General features: G+C 43.3%; 1 protein-coding gene across 4 annotated transcripts in view; it reads left to right on the forward strand.

Moving 5' to 3' along the window:
* The window catches only part of GARRE1 (granule associated Rac and RHOG effector 1), a 68513-nt gene that overhangs the window by 27565 nt on the left and 17704 nt on the right, over positions 1-23244 (forward strand). For all 4 annotated transcript variants that reach the window (XM_080908732.1, XM_080908729.1, XM_080908730.1 and 1 more), the window contains exons 4-8: positions 18074-18274; positions 21080-21220; positions 21425-21520; positions 21645-21806; positions 22748-22906. In XM_080908732.1, the coding sequence (XP_080764858.1) occupies positions 18074-18274; positions 21080-21220; positions 21425-21520; positions 21645-21806; positions 22748-22906 (759 nt within the window). The remainder of the gene's footprint in view (positions 1-18073; positions 18275-21079; positions 21221-21424; positions 21521-21644; positions 21807-22747; positions 22907-23244) is intronic.

Here is a 23244-nt window from a genome sequence, read left to right on the forward strand (position 1 = left end):
AGTGAGGATCCTCAGTTTCTCCAAACTGTAACAATAATAGCTTTTGTTCTTTTTCTGTTGATATATTCTTCTTGTTAAACATTTGGTGCCTGCTAAATTCTGATGCTTTCATTTTTCAAGTAAGTTAAATGATTACTGAGAAGGATTAGAAAGCTGGGGCTCAGTGCTAGTGTTTAGGGTGTGAGATCTCAGGTTCAACCCCAGCACACACAAAGAACAAGTTAAAACTGATTATCCATACTTGATGTTTGCCCTTAGTTTTCTCAAATGGGAAACTAATATCCAAATAATATACTATGAAAAGTATATAGTGAAGGACTGGAGACACATTACAGTGCACTTGCCTAACAGGTAAAGCCCTAGGCTCAATCCCTAATACTGCACAAACAGAAGTGCTTAGAAGTTTAAGCATGACCATGAGTTGTATTTTTCAATTTTTAACCCATAGAACCACTGGTTTATGAAAAAGTCCCATGTGTTTTAAGAATAACTTAGTTTTCCAGTTCTAAATCTGAAACGTTTTTCAGTTAAATGCATTTGAATCTTACTCAGTGTATTTCTTGTAGTAAAAATGAAACACTCTAATTAGGACTCTAGATTAGAATCAAGTTTTATTCAGAATAAAGATGGCCTTTTTCCCCCTTGACTTTATTGAGAAAATAATTTTTTTTTACTGTTCTTTTTATTCGTGGTAGGGATGGAACCCAAAACTTTATGCTCTCACCACAAATGCTGTGCCACTGAGCTAGATGAGGGTTTTTTAAAACTTTGATTCTCTTCTCTTGTATTATTTTTTGTATTGTGTGTGTGTATGTGTGTGTGTATTTTGCCTGCATGTATGTTTGGTGCTTACAGAGCCTAGGAAAGGGCATCAGATGTCCTAGGGACTGGAGTTACAGATGGTTATCACTGCTATGTGGGTGCTGGGAATCAAACCTGGGCACTCTGGAAGGATTCTTACTTGTTTTTTAGATATGTAGTCATGGCTGATCTGGAACGTCATATGTGTAAACTATGTTTGTCTTTAACTCATGGGGTGCCTCTGCCTCCTGAGTCCTGGGATTAAAGGCTTGTGCCATCATACCAGCTCCAATTACTGAAAACTGTGAAAGCTTGGAGCCTGGAAAGGTGGCTCAGAGGTTCAGTGTACACTGCTCTTCCTGAGGGAGGACCTGAGTCCAAGTTTGGTTCTCAGCACTCATGTAAAGGCAGCTCATAACCACCCGTGCCAGAATCTGAGGTCTTGACCTGTCCTCTGGGCACGTACACATATGTGCACATACACATGTGTACACACCCAGATACATGATTTAAAATAAACCTTTCAAACCAAACTCATTTCATCCAAGGGACTGTGTGTTCTATTCACTGGATTTGGTCCAGGAATTTGCTGCCTTTGGAGCATTGTTTTTATTTAAATATGAGACAATTTAGGAGTTTGTGTGTCATGCTTTTGGAACCGTTACAGTTTTTTTTGTATCATACAAATGTGTGTGTGTGTGTTTTGTTTTGTTTTGTTTTGACTCCTTAAACCCAAGTCCTCACGCATGTCAGGCCTATACCTTACCACTTCATACACCAAAGGTTCTTGCTATCTTGAATCCATTCAGGTATATTTGTAATTTCTGACTATTTCTATGATTTTATGAAATGGTTCATTACAGTAAAAGTATTACCTATATTGGGGGTTGTTCATTTGATTTTTGTTTTTGTTTTATGTGTGTGTTGTTTTTTGGTTTTGTTTTGAGACAGGTTCTACCTCCTGAGTGCTGGGATTTTAGGCATGTTTTACCATGTGCTCTATTCTTTATTTGGTTGGCGATATAACAAGGTTTATCACTAACACAGGTTGTTTTTGAACTCACAGTCTTCTTGTCTCATCCTTCCAAGTATTGAGATCGCTATGGTACGCTACCATACTGGGCTGGAAAATGCTTCTGATTAAGGTAGTTGGACTGTTACCATGGTTTTATACATAATAGACTAAACAGGCTTTCTGTTTCTAGTGTTAGTTAGTCTGGAAACTACTTGCTGTTGATGGGTTTTGGAATCCATGGGCCTGTTCTGTGTGGAACAATTTACTTATAAATTAGTTTTAAAATGTCTCAAGCAGACCCATAGAAGTAACACAATACCTGGATTTTTTTGCATATATTTGTGCGTTTATGTGTACACATGCTGGCTCATCATGACTCCCACCCGTGGAGGCGAGAGGAGAATGCTCTCTTAAAACTTAGGTTGTTAGGTTTGGCAGGAGATGATGCCTTTACCCACTGAGCATCTCCGCAGCCCAGCGTTATCCCTTTCCCCTAGAGCAGTATTGCTGCTTCTAGAATTCCTATACTACCAGGGTGTTTAAGTCAGTAGGGGTTCTTTAGGTCAGTTAACCAAACTCAGATGGAAAAGCTAAGCACTTAGATTTTTTTTCTCCTGTTGGTGTTTTGTTGCTTCCTACCTCTCCCCCCTGTTTTATAATCAAAGCCCTGATAGGCTTTAATGTTCATTCTGGAGAAAAGAATCCAAGCTGGCATTGCACATTGCGACTTGCTTTAGATTGTTGTGCTTGGTCCCCAGCAAAATTCGTTTCTCATGTACAACAGTGGAGGAGAACATGGGGCTTTTAGGGTAAATAAGCTGAAAAGTGCAATCCCCGCTCTTCTTACATGCGTTGTAGCCACAGAAGGACTGGGTTAGTTAGCTCGAGAGTGGTTGTTAACAGAGGTGGGTGCTTTTCATGTTCCTCTCTGTCCTGAGATACAGCAAGCAGTACATTGCCTCTGATGGTACTGTGCCGTTGGCTTTCCAGCCTTTAACCTTGCAGGCTAGACTCACCTTTCCTATTCAGGCTCCTGAACAGGACTTTTCTAGTATAAAAGCTCAGGAAAATCTCTTGTATCAGTAATCACTGTTCCGTTTGCCTTGCACTTAGAATGGGTCATGGAAAAAGAAGTGGAGAGCCAGCTTGTCTGTTGAACATACCTGTAAGTAGCTTAGAGGCATTGGATAATCCCACTGACAGATTTGGCAGGACCCTTCCCCATTGAGTCTCAAAATGTGAATTTAGGAAAAATATGTTTTTCCATAATAAACTTATTAGTTGTCCAAAGTTTTGACATTCCACCTAGACATTTTTTAAGAGTGGACTACACTGGACCTCTTGAGTCTTAGGAAAGTCCACTAGAGAATTTTTTTTTTTTTTTTAAATAATTGTGTTAATTTCAGTGTTCTTAAAAATTCCAAGCTGGCTGAATTGAGTTGGCTGATATCTCTTTCATTTTCAATCATTTAAAACTTTACAGTTAAACCTGTGGTTCATGATAATGGACAGTCCTATGTCTTCGGTTTGTATTTATTAAAGAATACAAATGTAATATAATATTCAATAACATTTGCTTATGATTAATGCAGCAATTCTGTGTGTATCAGTTGCACACTTTGCTAGTGTCCAATGCTGTCACTGGGGATGTGGTAGTCAGAAGTTAGGTATCTCTCTCTTCCGTATTAGAGGATGATCAGCCCTTAAGAAGGAGAGTTACTGAGCAGATCACACGTGAGTAAAGAGTAGAAGGTAACAGGGAACAGACCCAAGAAAACGAGGCAGAGAGAGCAGCTGGTGCAGAGCCTCTGAGACAGGAGTCAGCCTATAGTGTTTAAAGTGCAGGCAGGCCCCTCCTGTGCCTGAAAGGGAGTGAACAGATGAACAGAAGGGAGAATTTAGTTATTTTAAAATTTCATATTATATATGTGTGTGTGTGTGTGTGTATAAATTGTTTGTTATTTTTATTGTATGTGCATTGGTGTTTTGTCTGTGTGTGTGTTTGGTGAGGGAGTTGGGATTCCCTGGAAGAGGAGTCAGACAGTTGTGAGTTACCATATGGGTGCTGGGAATTGACCCAGATTCTCTGGAAGAACAGCTATTGCCCTTAACCAATGAGCCATCTTTCCAGCCCCTATTATATATATTTATTTGTGTGTGTGTGTGTGTGTGTGTTTGCACATGTGTAGGTCACTGTACACACACACATTGGAGTTCAGAAGACAACTTTTAGTTGTTTGTCTCCTTCCATACGAATCCTAGAGATTCAACCCTTATTGTCAGGCTTGGGAGCAAGTACCTTTACTTTCTCAGCCAACCTAACTTAAGTTACATATGTGCCTTCATTACCCAGCAGAACTTCATTTTCTCATTAAAGTAACAATCTAGATATTCATTTGGCATACATAGTTAGGAAATAGTTCAGTATGATTTGCTATAAAAGATCTGCTAGTTAATTCTAGGCACGGTGGCACTAAGGGGGCAGAGGCAAGCAGATCTGTGCCAACTCAGCCTTAAGTTAGATAGGGAGTGCTGCTTTGGTTTTTTTCTGTCTTAGGCCAGAGATGGGGCAGGGCGAGGAAAGTGTCCAAAAGGATTAGGAGGGAGGGCATCAGGACGGCTCACCATCCTTTTGTAGTGAACGATGCTGCTTACTCACTGGCAGTCATCACCTGCCAACAGCTGCAGGGTTCTGGTTTCACTTTGGGTCCTCAGTGTCTTGAGTGCCAGGTCCCTGGGGCAGGTGCTACGAAGACAGTCCAGAAACCCAGCATAGCTGTGGGCTCTAGGAGCTCATACACTTTGAAGGGGGTGTACATTTCTTTACTGGATTTTCAAGTCCCTCAGGCAGACATGAAATCACATCTTTACCTCCCTGAAGCTTGGCTTGCACTTTGACATACTAACAGGCTCCTTGGACTTCCATGATTGCCCATGAGTGTGTCTGAAGTAACTTCTATACTGACTCCCTCTTCGGGGCCTTAATTTAGGTATGCCAAAAATACTGTAAAGCAATAGTAAGGGAAAATATTAGACATTGTTTAAAAATGTGATTTTCATTAACCTTATGGAATTAAGTATGCACAGGCTATGGCTTTTCCCCCCTCTAAAGGTAAAAATCCACTGTCTCTGTGTTTTGTCTAGTAGATCTTATATTTCTTCAGTTTTGGAGGTAAGGTTTTTCTAAGTAACCTTGTTTGGCCTAGAGCTCACTATGTAGATGAGACTGGCCTCAAATTCAGATCTGCTTGCCTCTGCCCCCGAGTGCCACCGTGCCTAGTATTAACTAGCAGATCTTTTATAGCAAATCATACTGAACTATTTCCTAACTATGTATGCCAAATGAACATCTAGATTGTTACTTTAATGAGAAAATGAAGTTCTGCTGGGTAATGAAGACACATACCTTTAATCCCAGCACTTGAAAGAGCAAGTATTTCTGAATTTGAAGCCAGCCTGGTCTATAGAGCAAGTTCCAAAACAGCCAGGGCTATACAGAGAAACCTTGTCTCAAACAAAACAAACAAAATGATTGCATATGGCTTACATGGGGTTAGATGTGATGGCAAATGCTTTTATCCTAGAACTCAGGAGACAGGGGCAGGTGGATGAGAGTTCAGGTCCAGCCTGGTTTGCATAGTAAAATCCAGGCCAGCTGGGGGTACATAAGACCTTTTCTTTAAAAAAAAAAAAAAAAGTGAAAACAATTTAATCCCCCTCCAAGACTTCCTGGAGCTCACTGTGTAGACCAGGCTGGTCTCAAACTCACAGCGACCAACCTCCTGAGCGCTGGGATTAAAAATGTCCACCACCACCACCAGGCTCCAACTCAGTTTGTAAAAATAACTTCTTTTAGCCTGGTGGTGGTGGCACATGCCATTAATCCCAGCATTTGTGAGGCAGAGGCAGGTGGATATGTGAGTTTGAGGCCAGTCTGGTCTACAGAGGTAGTTCCAGGACAGCCGGGGTGGGGGGTACATAGAGAAACCCGGTCTGGAGAAACCTAAGTGAATAAATATATAATAGCAGCTTGGTTTTGAGATTATAATCATCTTACATTTCTCTTTTTTCCTTCTAAACCTTCCCATGTACACACACCCTCTTTATTCTTTTTCAAATGTGTGGCCTGTTTTTCTTAAATTGTTACCTGTATACATGACATATTTTTTTTCCCTAAATATACATACAACTTGCTCAGTTTGTATGATACTACTTGTATGTGTTTTTTATTATGTGACCATTTGGTATTGGATAACGGACTAGTGTTCTCCTCACTTGAAGCCATGTATGTTCTTGTCACCATCACATTAACATGTCTGTTGGTGGTGTTCTTGTTGGTGAGGCTTCATGGTGTAACTCATGACATTTGCTATGACACAGTCGTAGCAATCTTCCTGTTCTTTTCGCCTTCTGCAGTGACCCCTGAGCTTTAGGTGCAGAAGCTACATTGTAGATGTATCAGTTAGGACTTCTCTGTGATGGTCTCCTTCTGCTGCAAAGGCAGTTCTCCTTGAGGAGGGATGAATACTGCACTTACCTGTGGGTCTAAGGACAGACATCGAGAGCACAGTTAGGCATTATGCTGGTTTAGTTAAGTGGTAGTTGAAGGTTCTCCTCCAACATACGTGACGTCTTTATCCCCGATAGTTGGCTAAGTTTCTAGTCCTGGGCCTGATTTCCCTTTGTTTACTGGGTCTTAAGTTTAATCCGAGACCTGTTGGTTACTGTCAGCGTGTGTTTGCCACTATGGCACCGGCAGGGTAATTTTGCCATTTTGGTCATTTCAGTTCATAGGCATCATAGCTAGGCAGGATTCTTGGTTAATTTCTCTCCTTTGGAAGCTTGGAAAACTTGGGACATTTCATAAATCATTTACATATATTGTAGATATGTTTAGATGGTTAATCGTATGAGTCCTTAGGACATTTTCAGATGGTGTGTTATGCTGCTGTCTGTGTCTTTCTTACACTCTTCCACCCTAAGTAAAGCTCCTCCCTTTAGGTTACTGCCCTGCTGCCGCCTCGCTGTTGTTTGTTCGTTTGCTTTTCTCACCTCCACCATGGGCCCCTCTTACTTTCCTGGTTTCTGCAGCTAATCCAGATCAACTCTGGATATCTGGATATTAAAAGGTTGAAAAGTTGTCAGTCCTGGTGGCTCACATCCTTAATCTCAACACTGAGGAAGCAGAGGTAGGAGGATCTTTGTTAGTTCTAGTCCACCTTCCCTGCATAGTAAGTCCCAGTCCAAACCAAGATCTGTCCTAAAACAAAACCGGGGCTGGAGAGATGGCTCATCAACTAAGAGCACTGGCTGCTCTTCTAGAGGGCCAAGGTTCAATTCCCAGCACCCTCATGGCAGCTCACAACTGTTAGTAACTTTAGTTCTAGAGGATCTGGCACCTCACACAGCAGGCAGAACACCAGCGAACATAAAAATAAATCTTTAAAAAAACAACAAAGTACCAGTAACAATAATAAAAAGAGAAAAGTGAGGAATTAAACAGATTTTTTTTCTGGTATGTTATATAATAACCAAGTAACCTAGTTGGGCTAAAGAAACTTCTCTATAAAAGCATCTCAGCACTTTTAGCTGTCTTCAGACACACCAGAAGAGGGCATCAGATCCCATTAGAGATGGTTATGGGCCAACATGCAGTTGCTGGGATTTGAACTCAGGACCTCTGGAAGAACAGTCAGTGCTCTAACCACTGAGCCATCTCTTCAGCCTGCATCTCTGCACTCTTTAGTGGGGAAGTAACAATACAGTTAGAAAAGACATTTTGTTGACCATAAAGAGTTTAGTTATTTACACAGTGACTGGTAATAGAGAATAAAGCTATTTGGTAAAAGGTTGCTGAGGAATTACATAAAGGAGGGATTAGGTCTTCTGTACCCAAATCAGTCTCAGTGGTCACTGTCACCAGAATCAAGGCACTTGATGTCTCCCATTATGGAAGTTGCATAGTATGAAAATTATGTCTCTATATAATTTCTTTTCTTTTTCCTTCCTTCCTTCCTTCCTTCCTTCCTTCCTTCCTTCCTTCCTTCCTTCCTTCCATCCTTCCTTCCTTCCTTCCTTCCTTCCTTCCTTCCTTCCATCCTTCCTTCCTTCCTTCCTTCCTTCCTTCCTTCCTTCCTTCCTTCCTTCCTTCTTTCCTTCCTTCCGAGCTGGAATGAAACCCAGGAGCAGATGAGTGTTTTACTGCTGAATTATATTTCTAGTCTTCTTATCATATAGTCTTGTACCACTTCCTCTTGTTAAAAAAAATACAAAGACCAGGAAAAAACCTGAGAAAATCTAATCAAGCTTCTAAAATAAACTTTGAGTCTGTAGAAATATGGAGTATAGTGTACTAAGTTACACAATACACAAGAAACTAATCGCACAGAAGGTAGAATATTCTGAAATTAGTTGACCTGATTTGTTCAAGTCATGTGCATGAAAATTGGTAAATAGACTAAAAGAGAATTAAGAGAGATAACAACTAAGCAAAAGGACCTTTCGGGAAGCAGAATTCAGACATTAATTAGAGTTGGTTAGGTGGTGGTGGTGAATGTCTTTAATCCCAGCACTCAGGAGGCAGAGGCAGGCAGATTTCTCTGACATTGAGGCCAGCCTGCTCTACAGAGAGAGTTCCTGCGCAGCCAGGGATATGCAGAGAGACCCTGTCTCAAAAACCAACAAACAAAAGTTAACTTGAGTTAAGTTTGAATGTGTCTTTGGCTCTTGGTTGATTGGATTTTACTTGAAGACCAAAGGGGTGGGGGACGAGGATAGGTGAAAATTATGTGTCACAATGCAGGATGGAACCCTTTGATGGGTATATAGTGATAGTGTCTGCTTTGCTTTTGTGTGTGCATGGACATTTCCAGGTGTTTGGAGCAGGAGAACATTACAGATGCTTGATAGGAGTGCAGAGGACCTAGTGAGTGAGTGCATTTCTTGGAGGGTTAGTGCATGCGAATTGATCCTCTGACAGTCCAGGCTGATCTTTAGTAGTTTAGGAAACCCAGGGAAGTCAAGCATGGTACCACACCTGCATTCCCAGCTGGAGACTGAGGGGTGAGGATGGGGAGTTGCAGGCCAGCCCAGGCTACACAGGGAGACCCTGTTGAAAGAAAAGAGGGAGGGAGGAAGAAAAAAAGAAGGAAGAAAAAAAAAACCCAAGGGGAAATTAGATTATATGGGAAAATAATAAGTAATCAGAAGTAAAAAGAGTTCAGAAAATATAATTTAGGTAGGGCTAGCTTTTCTGAATTAATACTTACGGTTGCTGGTCAGCTTAGATTTCCTATGATTGATTAATGACATATGCTTACTGCCTCCCTCTTCTTTAAAATTAGATCATCTGTAAAATAGTTGCCTTAAAATCCTCTGGGCAGGGCTTGGGGTTCTGGGTTCTCTATTCAGTACATAGGAGTTAGTGTCCCATGCAGCTAGTCCCTCTGCAGTGCCTCAGGCAATTGCTGTACACAGAGCACATCCTTCCTGGGAGCTAGGCTTCCCGACACCCAGCTAATGTAAAATGCTCAGAACTAGGAAAGTGTAAGTAGCTGTATGCGGAGGAACCCCTGTAATACTTCTTGACTGTAGAAGTCCTGAGCAGGTCCCAGCCATCTGTCCTGCCTTGCTTTTTGCTTTCTGTACCAGCTACTCTCCTGAAAAGTACAGGGGAAGAAGCTACCAGTTGGCAGAGATGGGCAAGGACAGAAAGTGCACCAGGTCTGGTAGACCAGACAGATGAAGTCTGTAATGTCAGCTTTCAGACATCCTGTATCCATTCTCCACCCCAGACTCAGACACACACACTCATACCCTCCCTTCGCAGGGAGAGATTATTATTCGATCTCTAGTGTCCAGTCTCCCTTTTTCTTTACTAAGAAACTTTTTGTTTTTCAGCCGTGTTGTTTCGGGATTACCCTTCATAGTCTCTTGACAGCTGACAGTGACACTTGATAAGGTCTGTCCCATGGACCTGTGACAGGAAGTGCTAGATGAGACAACTAAGTCTCCTTACGGGGGAAAAGAGTGCTCCTTCATCTCCAAGTTGTTCAGAATGCAGGCAGAACAGCTGAAGGTCAAGCCCCATACAATTCAGGAAGTTGTTAGTGAGTGAAGGTAGCTAGAGGCTGTAATAGGAATCCAGGCAAGAGGTTGTAGTAGCTTGGATTGGAACAGTTACATAGGAGACAAGTAGGTTTTGTTACTAGTTTTTGTTTGTTTGTTTGGGTATGGGGGCAGTTGGGAGGGGGTTGTCTGTTTTTTGAGAAAGGGTCTGGTATAGCCCAGGCTGGGCTTGAACTCACTGACTAGCTGAGGACCACTTTGAATCTCTCCTCCCAGGTTATTGATGGCAGTACCACCATGTACCACCATGTCTAGTTTAGGACTAGATTTTTATAAGGTAAAATACATGCAGTGTAGAGTTTGCTGTTTTAGCTGTTAACAAGTGCAGTAACAACAAAACATTCACATGGTGTGTAGTCACCACCACCATCTGTCTCTTGAACTTTACTTATCTGGTGAAACTGAAACTTGGAGCTGAGCGGTTTGCGTGACATCATTTGTGTGTGAGAGTGTGACTGAGGACATGCACATGCCACTGCGCACATCTTCCACCTTATGAAGGCAGGGTCACTTTGGTCTTTGCTACTGCCCCATATACTCTAGGCTGACTTGGAAGGAACTTCTGTCTCCCCCTCTCATCTTACCATGGGATTGCTGATGTATGTTACCACATTTGTTTTTGTTTTGTTTTTAGCTTTGTTTTTTGTTTTTTGGGTTTTTTTGGCATGGGTTCTGTGGATGAGGTTTTTTTAATACTTGGGCAGCAGTTGTGTGGGTTTTTTGTTTGTTTCAATTTACATTGGTTTTGTTTGTTTTGTTTTTTTATTTCAAGACAAGGTTTCTCTGTGTAGTCCTGACTGACCTAAAACTCGGATCTGTAGACTAAGCTGGCCTCAGACTCAGAGATCCACCTGCCTCTTCCTCCCGAGTACTGAGATGAGAGGCATTCAACAATATTGCCCAGCTACTTGTGTGGGTTTTTCCTGTCTGTTTTGAGATAGGGTCTCTCAGTGTAATTCCTGGGTGATTAGACAAGGCTGGCCATGGACTTACAAAGGTCTGCCTGCTTCTGCCTCTCAAGTGCTGGAATTATATGTAATGCTGGTGTGTGTGTGAGATACAGAGAGAGAGTGACACACACACACACACACACACACAGACGGACAGACAGACAGACAGAGAGACAGACAGACAGAGAGGGGGTGCTATGAATCAGTGTTGCCTCCAGGGTTTTTTTCTGTATCTGTGTCTCTTCCTAGTACTGCTGTTGACTGAGATAAGAGCAGTGGGGAAGGAGGAAACACCTAGAATAATAGGTCTGGGATACCTCTTAAAGGGGGTGGTTTCCAGTAGATAGGTGAACACATGTGGAGAGACAAGGTCCACAGCTACAGAGCACGGGAACTGTCATTTAGAATACTCCAGCGTGTAGAGGTCAGGAGATGACTGGGAAGCAGCCAGGAAGTCTGAAACTGGATCAGCCGAAAAGCCAGGAGAGATTGAAGCCGGTATAATATCTTGGATGTTGGATGTCAGGCAAAAGAAATCAGTCAAGGCAGAGGAGGCTTACCCTCTCCGTATTGCTAGGACAGGCCAGGCTTCTTCTCTGACCCATTCAAGACCCACCAGAAATCATCAGTTAGAACACGGTGGGGGTGAGGGGTGGAGTGTATAAATTAGTTGTGAATGTCCCTGGCAGATGGGAGTGGGAGTTCCTAGTCTCAGTGAGCAGCTCCTGAAGCATTGGTTCAAGTTATGGTTCTTGTTGTTGTTGTTTTGTTTTGTTTTTTTCTTATTTTTATGCTGTTGAACCAACCCAGCCTGGCTTCAAACTCATACATTTGAATGATCCTCTTTCCTCAGCCTCCTGAAAAGCTGAGACTACAGGTGTATACTACTTTGACTAGTTTTGAAGCATTCTTAAGGGCAATGACAACTTTTTAATAAAAATATACTCAGTTCAACAACAACAAACAATTTTTCTAAGTTTTAATGGGCTTGTTGGCCATATGATATGTGGTAACTTGGATATATTTTTAATTTTTGCCCCATATAAACATACAATATAAATGTGGTTATAGAGAAAATTTGCATCTGAAGTGGAAAGAGTTTAGGAACAGATGCTCTCTTTGATTTACCATAATTAATGTGGATTTAGATACTTACCTTCTGTAGCCTTTCCCTGGATAATTTTTTTTTTTAATAGTTGTATTAAGATTTATAGCAATGTAGCTGAAATACGACTTGTGAGGTAGGAGAAATGGCTCTGAGGCTGAGAGCGTGTGTTGTTATTGCAGAGGGCCTGAGTTTGCCTTCCTGCACCCGTGTCCAGGGCTCACTGCCACCTGTGCCTGGCTCTCGGGGATCTTTTTCACTCTGTGGGTACCTGCACTTATATGGACATATAACTTATGCATATAATTTTTTAAAACCTCAAAAAGGAAGCTAAGTGTACTGGAACAAACCTCTAACCCCAGCGTTTGGGGAAGGCAGACTGATCTCTTTATGTCTGAGTATTTCTAGACTAGCCAGGGCTACGTTGTGAGACCCTGCCTCAAAAATAAGAGCAAGACAGATTTCTTATATATTTAGCACATATAACATGGTAGTAAATTAGATTCAGGACCCTGCACATGCTAAGACAGGTGATCAATGATTGACACATAATCCCAGCCTGGCAATATATTTTTGGTATAATTTATTTTTGGAAACGAGCAGCAAAACAACATATACTAACATCTAGATTTTGGATATACAGGAGATGGGACGGTGTTGGTTATGGTTATTCAGTAATCCTGTTTATAGCAGACCCTCCATTCCTCCAAGCCCTGTCTAGTTCACAGTGAAGATGTATCCCCTAAAGGCTTTGCATGTCAGGGTGCTTAGCCCATGTGATGTACAGGAGCTCAGAAACCACCTCCTGTTTTTACTGGCAATATAGCAGCTTGTCCAGGTCAGAGTGTATTTTCATCATAGTGGTAGCGTTTGGTGTTGTTGGCATACGCTGACTTTATGACATTCTCTGATTGCTCCATCTTATGTACAGCATGACTTTTCTCTGTGATGGAAAATTCTGGCTTCGAAAGATTCCTAGATTTTTTTTTTTTGATCAAAAGGAACCACACCCAACCGTGGGGTAGAAATGTGAGTCTTGGGCGATCAGCAAGCATTCTGCTCCAGTACAGCTCCAGCAGCCTCTTGTCAGTGCTTTGCATCTTCAGCCTGTAGTACAATTTCCATAAGTATTTTCCATAGTCTACAAGTAGTCTGCATTTTCTTTCTCCCAAGACACATTTAGATAGCAATTTCGGTCAGTCGGATCTGTGGGTTGGGTTATTGTGTAATGACTCTGGAATTACCATAAAGACAATAAGCTGTATTCAAAACAAGGTTGTGGACACTGAAAATCTAATGGAATGCGTAAGGTATATGAGTACTGGAAAAGGAAATGATGGAATGGCTTTGGAATTTGGAATGGAAGCAGCCAATCTGGCAACTTACTTTCACTCTAGAGACTTTTCATCTGGTTAGAAATAAGGTACAGAATCGCTTAGTTCTTCCCTTGCTAGGGAACTGAGAAAGATGAAGTTAAGTAGAGTTAAGCAAAGCAGTGAACTTTTAGGTCTGTCCATTTGTGTTAATATAGAAAAAGTAAGCTGTTCTGGGAGATGAGGTTGACCTAGGCATCTACAGTTCCATTCACAAGCAGGTAGAAAGTGCTGAATTGGGCAGGACCCTAGGAAGGATAGCTGTAACAAAATTTCAAAACGTGTAGGTTGACCTTCAACAACTATGATAGTGTAGAAAGGCTGTCTTAGTTCTCAAATAGGATAACCTTAAATTAGAACCCTTTGTAATCTGCTTAAGATATAACACATACTGAGAAGAAAGAGGGTGAGGTGGCCAGGCCTGTAATCCCAATACAAGGTCACTCGTGTTCTAGTGAGACTGCACTAGTGAGGCCTGTCAGGAACTTACAAATGGGGTGGAGAGATGACTGCTTTTGGAGAAGACCTGAGCCCAGTTCCCAGCACCTATATGCCAGTTTATTCTGTTTGTAATTCCAGTTCCAGGGGATGTAAACTCCTCTTCTGGCCTTTTCAGGCACCAGGCATACACATGGTGTACAGACATATATGTAGGCAAACACACACATAAAAATAAAATATTAACAACAGTAAACAACCAAGCATGCACACCAAGAAGAAAGGGCACTCTGGTTCTGCCCACGGCTACAGCATGGTAGGTAGTGTGCATACAGTGCAAGAGAACAGGAAAGTTCATGTGCTCTACTGTTCTGCTGAGACCCAGTCTCACTCTGTGACCCATGTGGGTTTTGAATTTGTGGACCTCATGTCTCAGCCTCCTGAGTGCTAGGATTATAGGCATATGCCATGGCACCAGGCTTACGATATACCCTTCTTGGCCATCAGGAACTTGGCCATCATCAGTAAGCAGGGTTCTGTTTCAGTAGCTCCCTGGTGGTTATCTGCTTTCCAGAATGTCTTCTTTTTAGTACCTACCCACTTTGCTTTTATATCCTGGATCTTGTCACAGGCAGACAGGGCAGCCTGGTGGTCAGAAATGTCTTTTGGAGTGAGATGGACACTCCTCACTAAACCTACTGGACATGAAGTAAATTTATCTTTTTATGCCTGACATGGATTAAGGTGTAGCTGCTGGGAGGTCGTCAATGCTATTTTACACTAGGTGCCTGGAACTTGACTGTTGCTCTCACCCATTCTCCAGCTTACCCAGTCTGTTCTGAAGTTCCCATACCTTGAGTCTGTGACCCTGGGACACATTCTTCCAAACCTACGTAAGGACGGTCCCCAAGAACTGGCCCACCCCTGAGTCAAGGAGGGTGAGGTCTATTTTTCGGGTTGAGGGCTGGGCCAGGAAGTGAGGTGAGATAAAGCGTGAGCAGAGAGGAGCTCTGTCCTCTCAGAAGGTTGTGTCTATGTGTCTGTTTCTTGAGGTGACATTTTATAATAAGTAGTCCCGAAACCAGTTTCAAGAGCCAGGGTAACTACTGGATCGGTTGGCCTTTAATTATTTACAATGTGTGTTTTGTCACAGTCTTAATTGGGTTGATGCTTTACACATCGTGGGAAAGAAGATGGCAGTTCTTACAGAGAACTGCAGATTAAATGACTCCTCATCTCGGGTCAAGCACATAATAAAGATCAGAGACAGCGGCTTGACAGTCCTTCATAAAGCTCTCTTGCATCTCTTCTCCCACTGCATCCTGCAGCAGGATCCTCTTCCACCATTCTAAGCAGTGCATCAGGAGGACCCAGCGCAACCCCATGCTTCTGAGACCCAGATACCAGGCTTCACTGCCATTTCTCAGAATATTCCTTTCAGAGTAGGAAGTGAGGCTTTCTTCCCTGGTTTATCCTCAGAGAGCCTTTTCCTCACCACCTGCCAGGCAGCTTGTTCTCCAGCTGCATCTGACCTTGTATCTATTTATGGCTTTGTTGTCTCCTAGCCCCATTAGTATGTAACCCTCATGAGCACAGGGACTTTCTCATTCTCCTTCCTGTGTACCCTCCGGGTTTTTGAGCTTTGTACATATTAGGCATTCACATATTGCATATTTATTATTAGAAGGAGCAAGTAATTTTCATTGGTCAGAAGCTGTGAGAATATGACCCCAGAGCAGCATGGCATCTTCACTTCCCTCCTTTTCTTTCTCCCTTAGCTTGCCAAGTGGCCAAGAAAGAGGGAAGAGAGTGCGACCTGGAGGAGCCAACCCGGCTCCTCTGTGCCGGCACTGTGGGGAGCTTCCTGGTGCCCTCAGCTGGTGCCAGTTAAGACTGAATTATTTTTGTGTGTCTGGTCCAGTGCTGCCACCCTCTGTCTGTCTGGGTGTTAAAAGTGTTGAAGGCAATGGGGCATACTTGCTAAAATTGTAGAAGCTAAACACTGAATGAAGAGACTGCTCTGATGTTTTGTGACATGACATTTGTGCCTGGTTTCATAACTTGTCTAGACTCCGTCTTTTTCTCTGTAACATGGAGATGACTTCATAGGGGTGTTCTGGGACGGTGACAACCCCCATGAGATCTGTAGTGTGGACCAAGTACATACTGAATGCTTAGTTAAAACTGATGTGTGCATGGTACTGGACGTATGGCGTTTATTCATGGCAGGAGTCTCTAGCTGGATCCTTAAATCTGCTACCTCTGTCCCTCACCTTACCCTTCATAGCCACAGCCTTAATGGGGAGGTGCTCTGAGGAAAGGGGCAGTGGAAACCCAGGAGGTAGAGTTCAGCTTTTAGCTGTTGACAACAGAGGGTAGACACTTCGGTGTGAGCTTTTTGTTTGATTTTTTTTTTTTTTTTTTTTTGCTTTAATTTTGGATGAAATTTTAAATTGACTTGCTTGTTCTGGTGCTTTCCACAGGGGAGAAATCATTTATCGGGAATAGGTATTACTGTGGGAGCTAGCCTGTCCCAGTTTCTTTAGCAAAGTAGCTCTGTTGTGTGAAGCTGGAATAGATTTGTGGTTAAGGGCAGCATCTGACTTGGATGTGGCTGAGTCTTTTGGCTGCTCCAAGGTACAAGAAGGGGTGAGAGCAAGGGCACCCTTTTGGATGTTAGATTTTTGTAGAAAACCGTGCAGACAGCTGGAGTAGATAGGGCCTCACAAGATTGCCTAGGCTGGCTTTGAACTTTGTATATTCCAGGTTCAGTATCTTATCAGCTAGCAGTTTCTCTTTCTGCTTTCCAAGGGGGGGGGGGGGACGACCAAACCATAGGAAACCATAACAAATATCACAGCTGTGCCCAAGTTAGAGAACCAGACTGGGAGTTGTACACTCCTGAAATCTAAGAAACTCACGAGGCTGAGGCAAGAGGATTGATTGCAAGTCCAAAGCTAGCCTGAGCTACTTAGTGAGACCCTCCTGTCTTAAAGAACAGAGATAAAAAGGACTGAGGATGTTAGCTCTTCCTCACTCTGTTCCAGGCCCTGGGATAGATTCAGTACCACTAAAATCATAAGGAAATGGGGGCGGGGGCATGGAAGTGGTGCACACCTTTAGTACTAGCACTTGGGAAGCAGAGGCAGGTGGATCTCTGAGTTCCAGGCCAGCCTGGTTTATAGATTGAGTTCCAGGGCTGCACAGAAAGATCCTGTCTCCTGAAGGGAGAGACAAACAACAACAACAGACAGAAGGACGTAAAGTCAGGAAGCAGCAAAGGGAACAGCTGCCCTGGTCTCCAGGCAAACACTCTTCCATGGCTTAAAATGCTCATTGGCTAACAGTATAGAACACTTGTCTATTAGCAGTGGGACTTCTATTATTGTTGTTGTTGTTTTGAACCTGGGGAAGAATGGCTTCTAACTCTCTTTATATACCAGACTGGTCTTAACTAAAGATGCACCTACTTAAGTGCTAGAATTATCTGAATGTATCATCACATCTGGTAGATTTATTGTTTGAAAAAAAAAATCTGTCTGGACTTGGTAGAACATGACTTTAATCTCAATACTTGGTAGGCAGAAGCAGGCAGATTGTTGGGAGTTTGAGGCCAGCCTGGTTCACAGAGCAAGTTCCAGGAAAGCCAGGGCTTTGTAGTGAGACCCTATTTGAATTATTAACCAGCCAACCAACCACTGGTATGTGTCAGATTAGTGGGCTTCTGCCCTGTTGATAGAGTTGTGTCCTATGTTTTGCTGACTCCTGAAAGACTGGTCTGTCAGCTTTGTTTCGTAATGAGTAGGAACAGGACAGACAATTGTTCATAACAACATTAGCACAGCACGGAAACAACCGGTATCTTTGGGTTTCGTTCCCAATGGTATGTTTCTTCTAGGTCAAGCCAACCTTTCAGATTTGTACTCACATGCCGTGACTTTCCTTTGCATTCTGAACACTCTGTGGCCATGATTGAGATTATGAATGGCTCTGGTCCACAGGAACTCAAAGCCAGACTCTAGACATGGGAAGTGAGGACAGGTGGTGGGAAATTGGAAGACTCACTTGTGCCTGAGGGTCACTGCATGCTTTGAAGTGTTTTGACATCTAAATTTCTAGTACCAAGGCCCAAGAGGCAGGCACTTGTAAAGCAGAAGAACTTTTTAGCATTACATGCTTTCATGATTTCAAATCTGTTGAGAATGTACTGCACTAATCTAAGAGCAATCACCGCCTAAAATCCCCTTGCTCTCTGTTTTCACAGGTGTTGGGGCGATGTTTCTTGACAGTGGTGCAAGTCCATTTCCAGTTTTTGACTCACGCCTTGCAGAAAGTCCAGCCGGTAGCTCACTCTTGCTTTGCAGAGGTAGTTGTGCCAGAAAAAAAGAACAGCAGTCGTCTGTCTGGCGTGGGCCACCCACCTGAACTGGAGGAAGCTGTGTGCTCCTGGCGAGGGGCTGCTGAGGTAACTGACCTGGGAGACCTGGCTATGTTCAGTGGAAGAGGCTGCGGGGCTCTTTGTCTCTTGGCTCCCAGAAGAGCCACTGGCTTTAGACATTAAGTTGTAAACCACTAGCTTGATTATTCTTGTGACAACAAACATCTTTAAGAATGCTTAATGTGACAGACATTAAAATGATACCTGTAGAGAAAGACTGACAAAACCAGAGGGTGCAGGAGTTGTTCAGACCCAGAAGAAGGGGCCAGCTTCTGAGTGGGAGTGGTACGGGAAAGTCCAAAGAGGTGAGCCACAGGAATGACAGTGCGAGAGACCAAGTCTTCTGGGTTCAGACTCCATCTCAGAAACCCTTACCTGCACATAGACAGCAGTCTATGTCACAGCACTTGGGAAATGAAGGAAGAGGATCAGGAGCTCAGTCAAGGCCATCCTTGCTTACATAGTTCGTTCAAGGCCATCTTGGGATTTATGAGACCCTGTTTCAAAACAAGCATAAGTGAAATTCTGATTTTCTGTCTCTTCCCCTCCCAGAGAGTTGTTGAGTTTCTTACACTGTGCCATTTCTCGTGTTGCAGCACTCTGTTGTGCTGCTGTCTGCCCTTTTTCCTGCTGTTTGTTTGGCTTTCTCTTCCCTGTGAAGGACTTTCCTCTGCTGGTGCGGGTTCAGGTCTTTGTCTGCAGTCTGGCTTCACAGCCTTCTGTCATTACTGCTTCCAGGTCCAGCCTCAAGAATATTCCCTTTACACTCTGAAACTTCAGTGCCACCTCACTGACCCTCCAGTGCCCTCTGCGCACACTACCTGTGAAACTGGAACCTCGTGGTATAGTCTTTCTTCTTGCACGGCTAGGACAGTACCACTTCTCCAGCTCACCTCCACCCCATCCGTCCCTTCCCTTTTACGACAACAGGAGGTGCCCATTTCTCAGATCCAGGGCTCACTTTGGCATTATCTTATTTCCATTCTCAAGAAACTGGCTTCTGCCATGGCGCTCAGCATTTTCTCTCTCGATACTTATGTGCTTCCAACCTAAAGGTCTACCCATTTCTCTGTTCTTTGGACAGTCAACGTCTTGGAGTTGTCTTTTCCTTGCCTTTTTTATTCTTTCTGAAAACCATATATTTTCTAATTTTTTTCTCAGCCAGAAAAATTGTCACCTTTTATTAAAAATCATGAAGTCCTATAGGCTTATTAAATGTGTTATGCATTAGCAGGATTTTGCAGCAGGTAAAGGGGCTGACACAAACCTGATGATGTGAGTTTTGTATAGGAGAAAACTGGTTCCCTAAAAGTTGTCTTTCAGACTTTATACATTATACATGCATAATGTGGCACATGTGTGCCCAGTCTGAGACTCACACTAAATAAATTCATATAAGCATTTGGAATCAAAGTTAAGAAAAAGTTGCCTTCTTTGCTTAGAGCTGCTTCTAAGTTGAGCCTCTTGTGGTTCACTGTTGGGATCCCTTCTCCCTAGGGAATCTTCACCCAGTGTGTATGTGCCAGTCCACTTCCCATGGGCTCCAGGGCCCTGAATTAAGCCGCTCGCTCCTCTTCGGTTCCCCAGGTGGCTCAGTTTGGCTTCTCATGTATGTTTCTCTCCATGTCATCCCCATGAGAGTCAGCAATACCACCAGACACTAGGCCGTGCATCCAAGACCTGAGACCGACGTTCAGTCTTCCCATCATGTCTGTACCCCTTTGACGCCTTAGGTCTGTCCCCATTCCACCAGCTCACCCACCTCACCTATCCCCTTCTACCGTCACTCCCTAGGTTTGAAGGGTGGTTCATACTTGTTTCTGAACTACATTCTCCCATTTCCACCTCACCATTCTGATTTTAAAGGGAGACATCATTGCTTCTCATTTTGCTCAGGTCACTATGACATACTGAGTCCTGCTGTGTGAGACTCCTGCCTTGCTTCTGGCTATTTTTCTGCTTGATCCTTAGACTCTATAGAGTTCCTTGGAATGTTCTGCACCTTCGCCTTGGATCTCTGTGGATGTTCGTCAATAACCTGACATACTCTCACCTACCCTGAGCACGTTCCAACTTTTAACCTAGATCGTCTTTTTATGAGACAGGTTCTTGTTTTATAGTCCAGTTTGGCCTGGAGCTCCTGATCCTTTCTTTAGAGTATGGGGAGTACAGGTATGGGCCACTGAAGATGGTCCCTAGATGCCACTTTCAGTGCCTGCTGTGCTCCCCACTACAGTTTTGGTTACTAAGATCACCTCTGACTGGTGAGGTATAATCGCCAGGAAGGCAGGACCAGACTTTGTGTTCTAGGTTTGGGGTAGTAGCTAGTACAACTCCTGTGAGCTAAACATTTCACTGGAAGATTTTTAGAAGTCAGCTGGTTTTAATCTTAAGTCTGTTAGGTTTCAGGACTTGGTTAGACAGGTAGGCTGGTGTGTACACATGGCTTGATAGCATTGAAGCTGCTAATTTTCTTTCCTGCAGTTCTGTATGTTTTGTAAATATTAACATTTCTATCCTGACTTAGAAGAACAGAGATTAACACCTAGAAATGTTATTTGGCCAGGGGTGGTGGTACAGGCTTGTAATCCTGAGGCATGCCGGTTGTAAGTTTGAGGCCAGCCTGGGTTACATGGTAAGACCATCTCCAAAGCGTTAAGTCTATAAAATTTCAGTCTATGACTTTGTAGTGTGACCTGTCTAAAACCCTGGTGAATATCCAGCTTACATAGTTCATTTTAGGTATGGGACTTGTTGCTGCTGGTATTGTTTGAATTTTACTAGGAACTATAATTGCCCTTCTTTACCTACTAGTTACTATTTATGTCACAGGCGACATCAAGATTAAGAGAGAGAGGCTGTGATGGACGCCTAGCGGGAATCGAAGTCCAACAACTCTTTTGTTCTCAAAGTGCAGCAATTCCTGAGCACCAGCTAAAAGAGCTAAACATAAAAATTGACAGTGCTTTGCAGGTAGGTTTCCCAATACTATTAGATACATAGAGAAATGAGTCCACCGAGGGGAAAGATTAGTCATGAAGTTGGACCATTCAAGTCTCAATAACTGTCCTTTCCTAACTTTCCAGATTCACTCCCTACAACTATAGAAACGCTAGGTTCTTATTCTTGTTGGACTTTGTCGTATTCTAATCTGTTGCATGATCTTGATTCTTACAGGCATATAAAATAGCTTTGGAAAGCTTAGGTCACTGTGAATATGCAATGAAAGCTGGCTTCCACCTAAACCCAAAGGCCATTGAAGCAAGTTTGCAGGTACACTTTTCTCTGCGGTGGCTCTGGGAGTTTGTGGGAGTTGTTCACTCAGTCCTGTGGGAACCAAATGCTTTATCATATGAGCTGTATGTCACCTCTACTTTCCCATCCAAACCTTTTCTAGGGCTGTTGTAGTGAGGCAGAAGCTCAGCAGACGGGGCGAAGGCAGACACCTCCACAGCCCATGCAGTGTGAGCTCCCCACGGTCCCTGTGCAGATAGGATCGCACTTTCTGAAGGGCGTCTCCTTTAATGAGTCGGCTGCTGACAATCTGAAGCTTAAGACGGTATCTTTCTGTGGATTCCCTGGGTTCCAGTAACGAAGCATGAACTTGGAAATAGAGCTGTTATAGAAAACTCAAGGGCTGTTGAGGAATGTAGATTAAAAACAAAAGTGGGAATCGTGGAAGGAGGTTCTAACTTTTTCGAGTACAATAATGGCCAAGTGTAGGCCTGTCATGTCTCTTCTTTCTCTGTGTGTGGTGCTAGGAGTTGAACTCCGCTTCACACATGCAAAGCAAGCACTAAGTCACACCTGACCCTGGGATACCATTAAGACATTTTCTAAGCAAGCTTTATAGGGCTGCTATAGTAAGGTAGGAGCTCAGCAAACAGGGCAAGTTTTGAATAAAAACAAATAATCTTGTTCAGATGTTTAAGAGTTTGAGAGCACACCATGAACTATTGTTGATGCTTTATGGTTGCTGATGGAGCTTTGAGAATTAAGTAACTGAAATCTTAGTGCAGGAGTAAGAGTCAGCTGTGAAGCTGTGGGTGCAGGAAATACAGCAGGGTGCTTCCCTTCTCGTACATTGTTTTATTTATTGAAGTGTCTCATTGAGGTGTGGGTATTCCCCCATTCCAATTTGACAAAGGAACTGAAGCCCAAAGTAGTATACCTAGAAATTAGGAGACCTGAAATTTGGACTCATTCAGTATGTAGCAGAGCCTGTGATGTCATCAAAAAAAAAAAAAAAAGCTAAGGTTGGGCCAAGCATAACTGCACCGACCTTTAATCTCAGCACTCTGGAGGCATAGGCAGGTGGTTCTTTGAATTTGAGGCTCAGATAGAGAGTTCTAGGCCAGTCAAGGACACACGATGAGATCCCGCCTTGAAAAAGATCTGGGTGCTGTCAGAGCTCCTCTCTTAAGGATGGTTGCATGAATGCACTCCGGTAAATTTTGGAGTCTTGAGGTATGAACTGTCCTCTCTCTTGCCAATCCGTAGCATACCATGTTACAGCTCATCAAGGAAGCGGGCTGCTACAATGGAATCACACCTAGGGATGACCTTCCTGTGACTGAAGTCCTGAATCAGGTGTGCCCGTCCACGTGGCGTGGCGCCTGTAAGACTGCCGTGCAGCTGCTGTTCGGCCAGGCAGGGCTGGTGAGTATGTGTGAGAGGATCAGAGCCTGTGGGTGGCACATATGCAAAACACTGCACAGGCCGAGGCAAAAAGAGGAATTGGATGGAGGTCAGCCTGAGATACGTAGGAAGACCCTGCTCTCCCCTTAGAACTGAAAGTTTTGTGTTGTTTGTCTGTCTGTTTGTTTGTTTTAATACATTGATAACCTGTATTTGCTGGGAATCTACTTGCGAAATAGTGATGTTGTAGCTTTCCTCATCTTACGGAAACAAACACATAGCACTGCCTGGGTGGCTGGGCCTTGACTGGGCTCACTGCTCTGCAGCAACACTGGCAGTTCCTGTTGCTCAAGTGAGCC

The sequence above is a fragment of the Micromys minutus genome, assembly GCF_963924665.1.
Source record: "Micromys minutus genome assembly, chromosome: 32".
Lineage (NCBI taxonomy): Eukaryota > Metazoa > Chordata > Mammalia > Rodentia > Muridae > Micromys > Micromys minutus.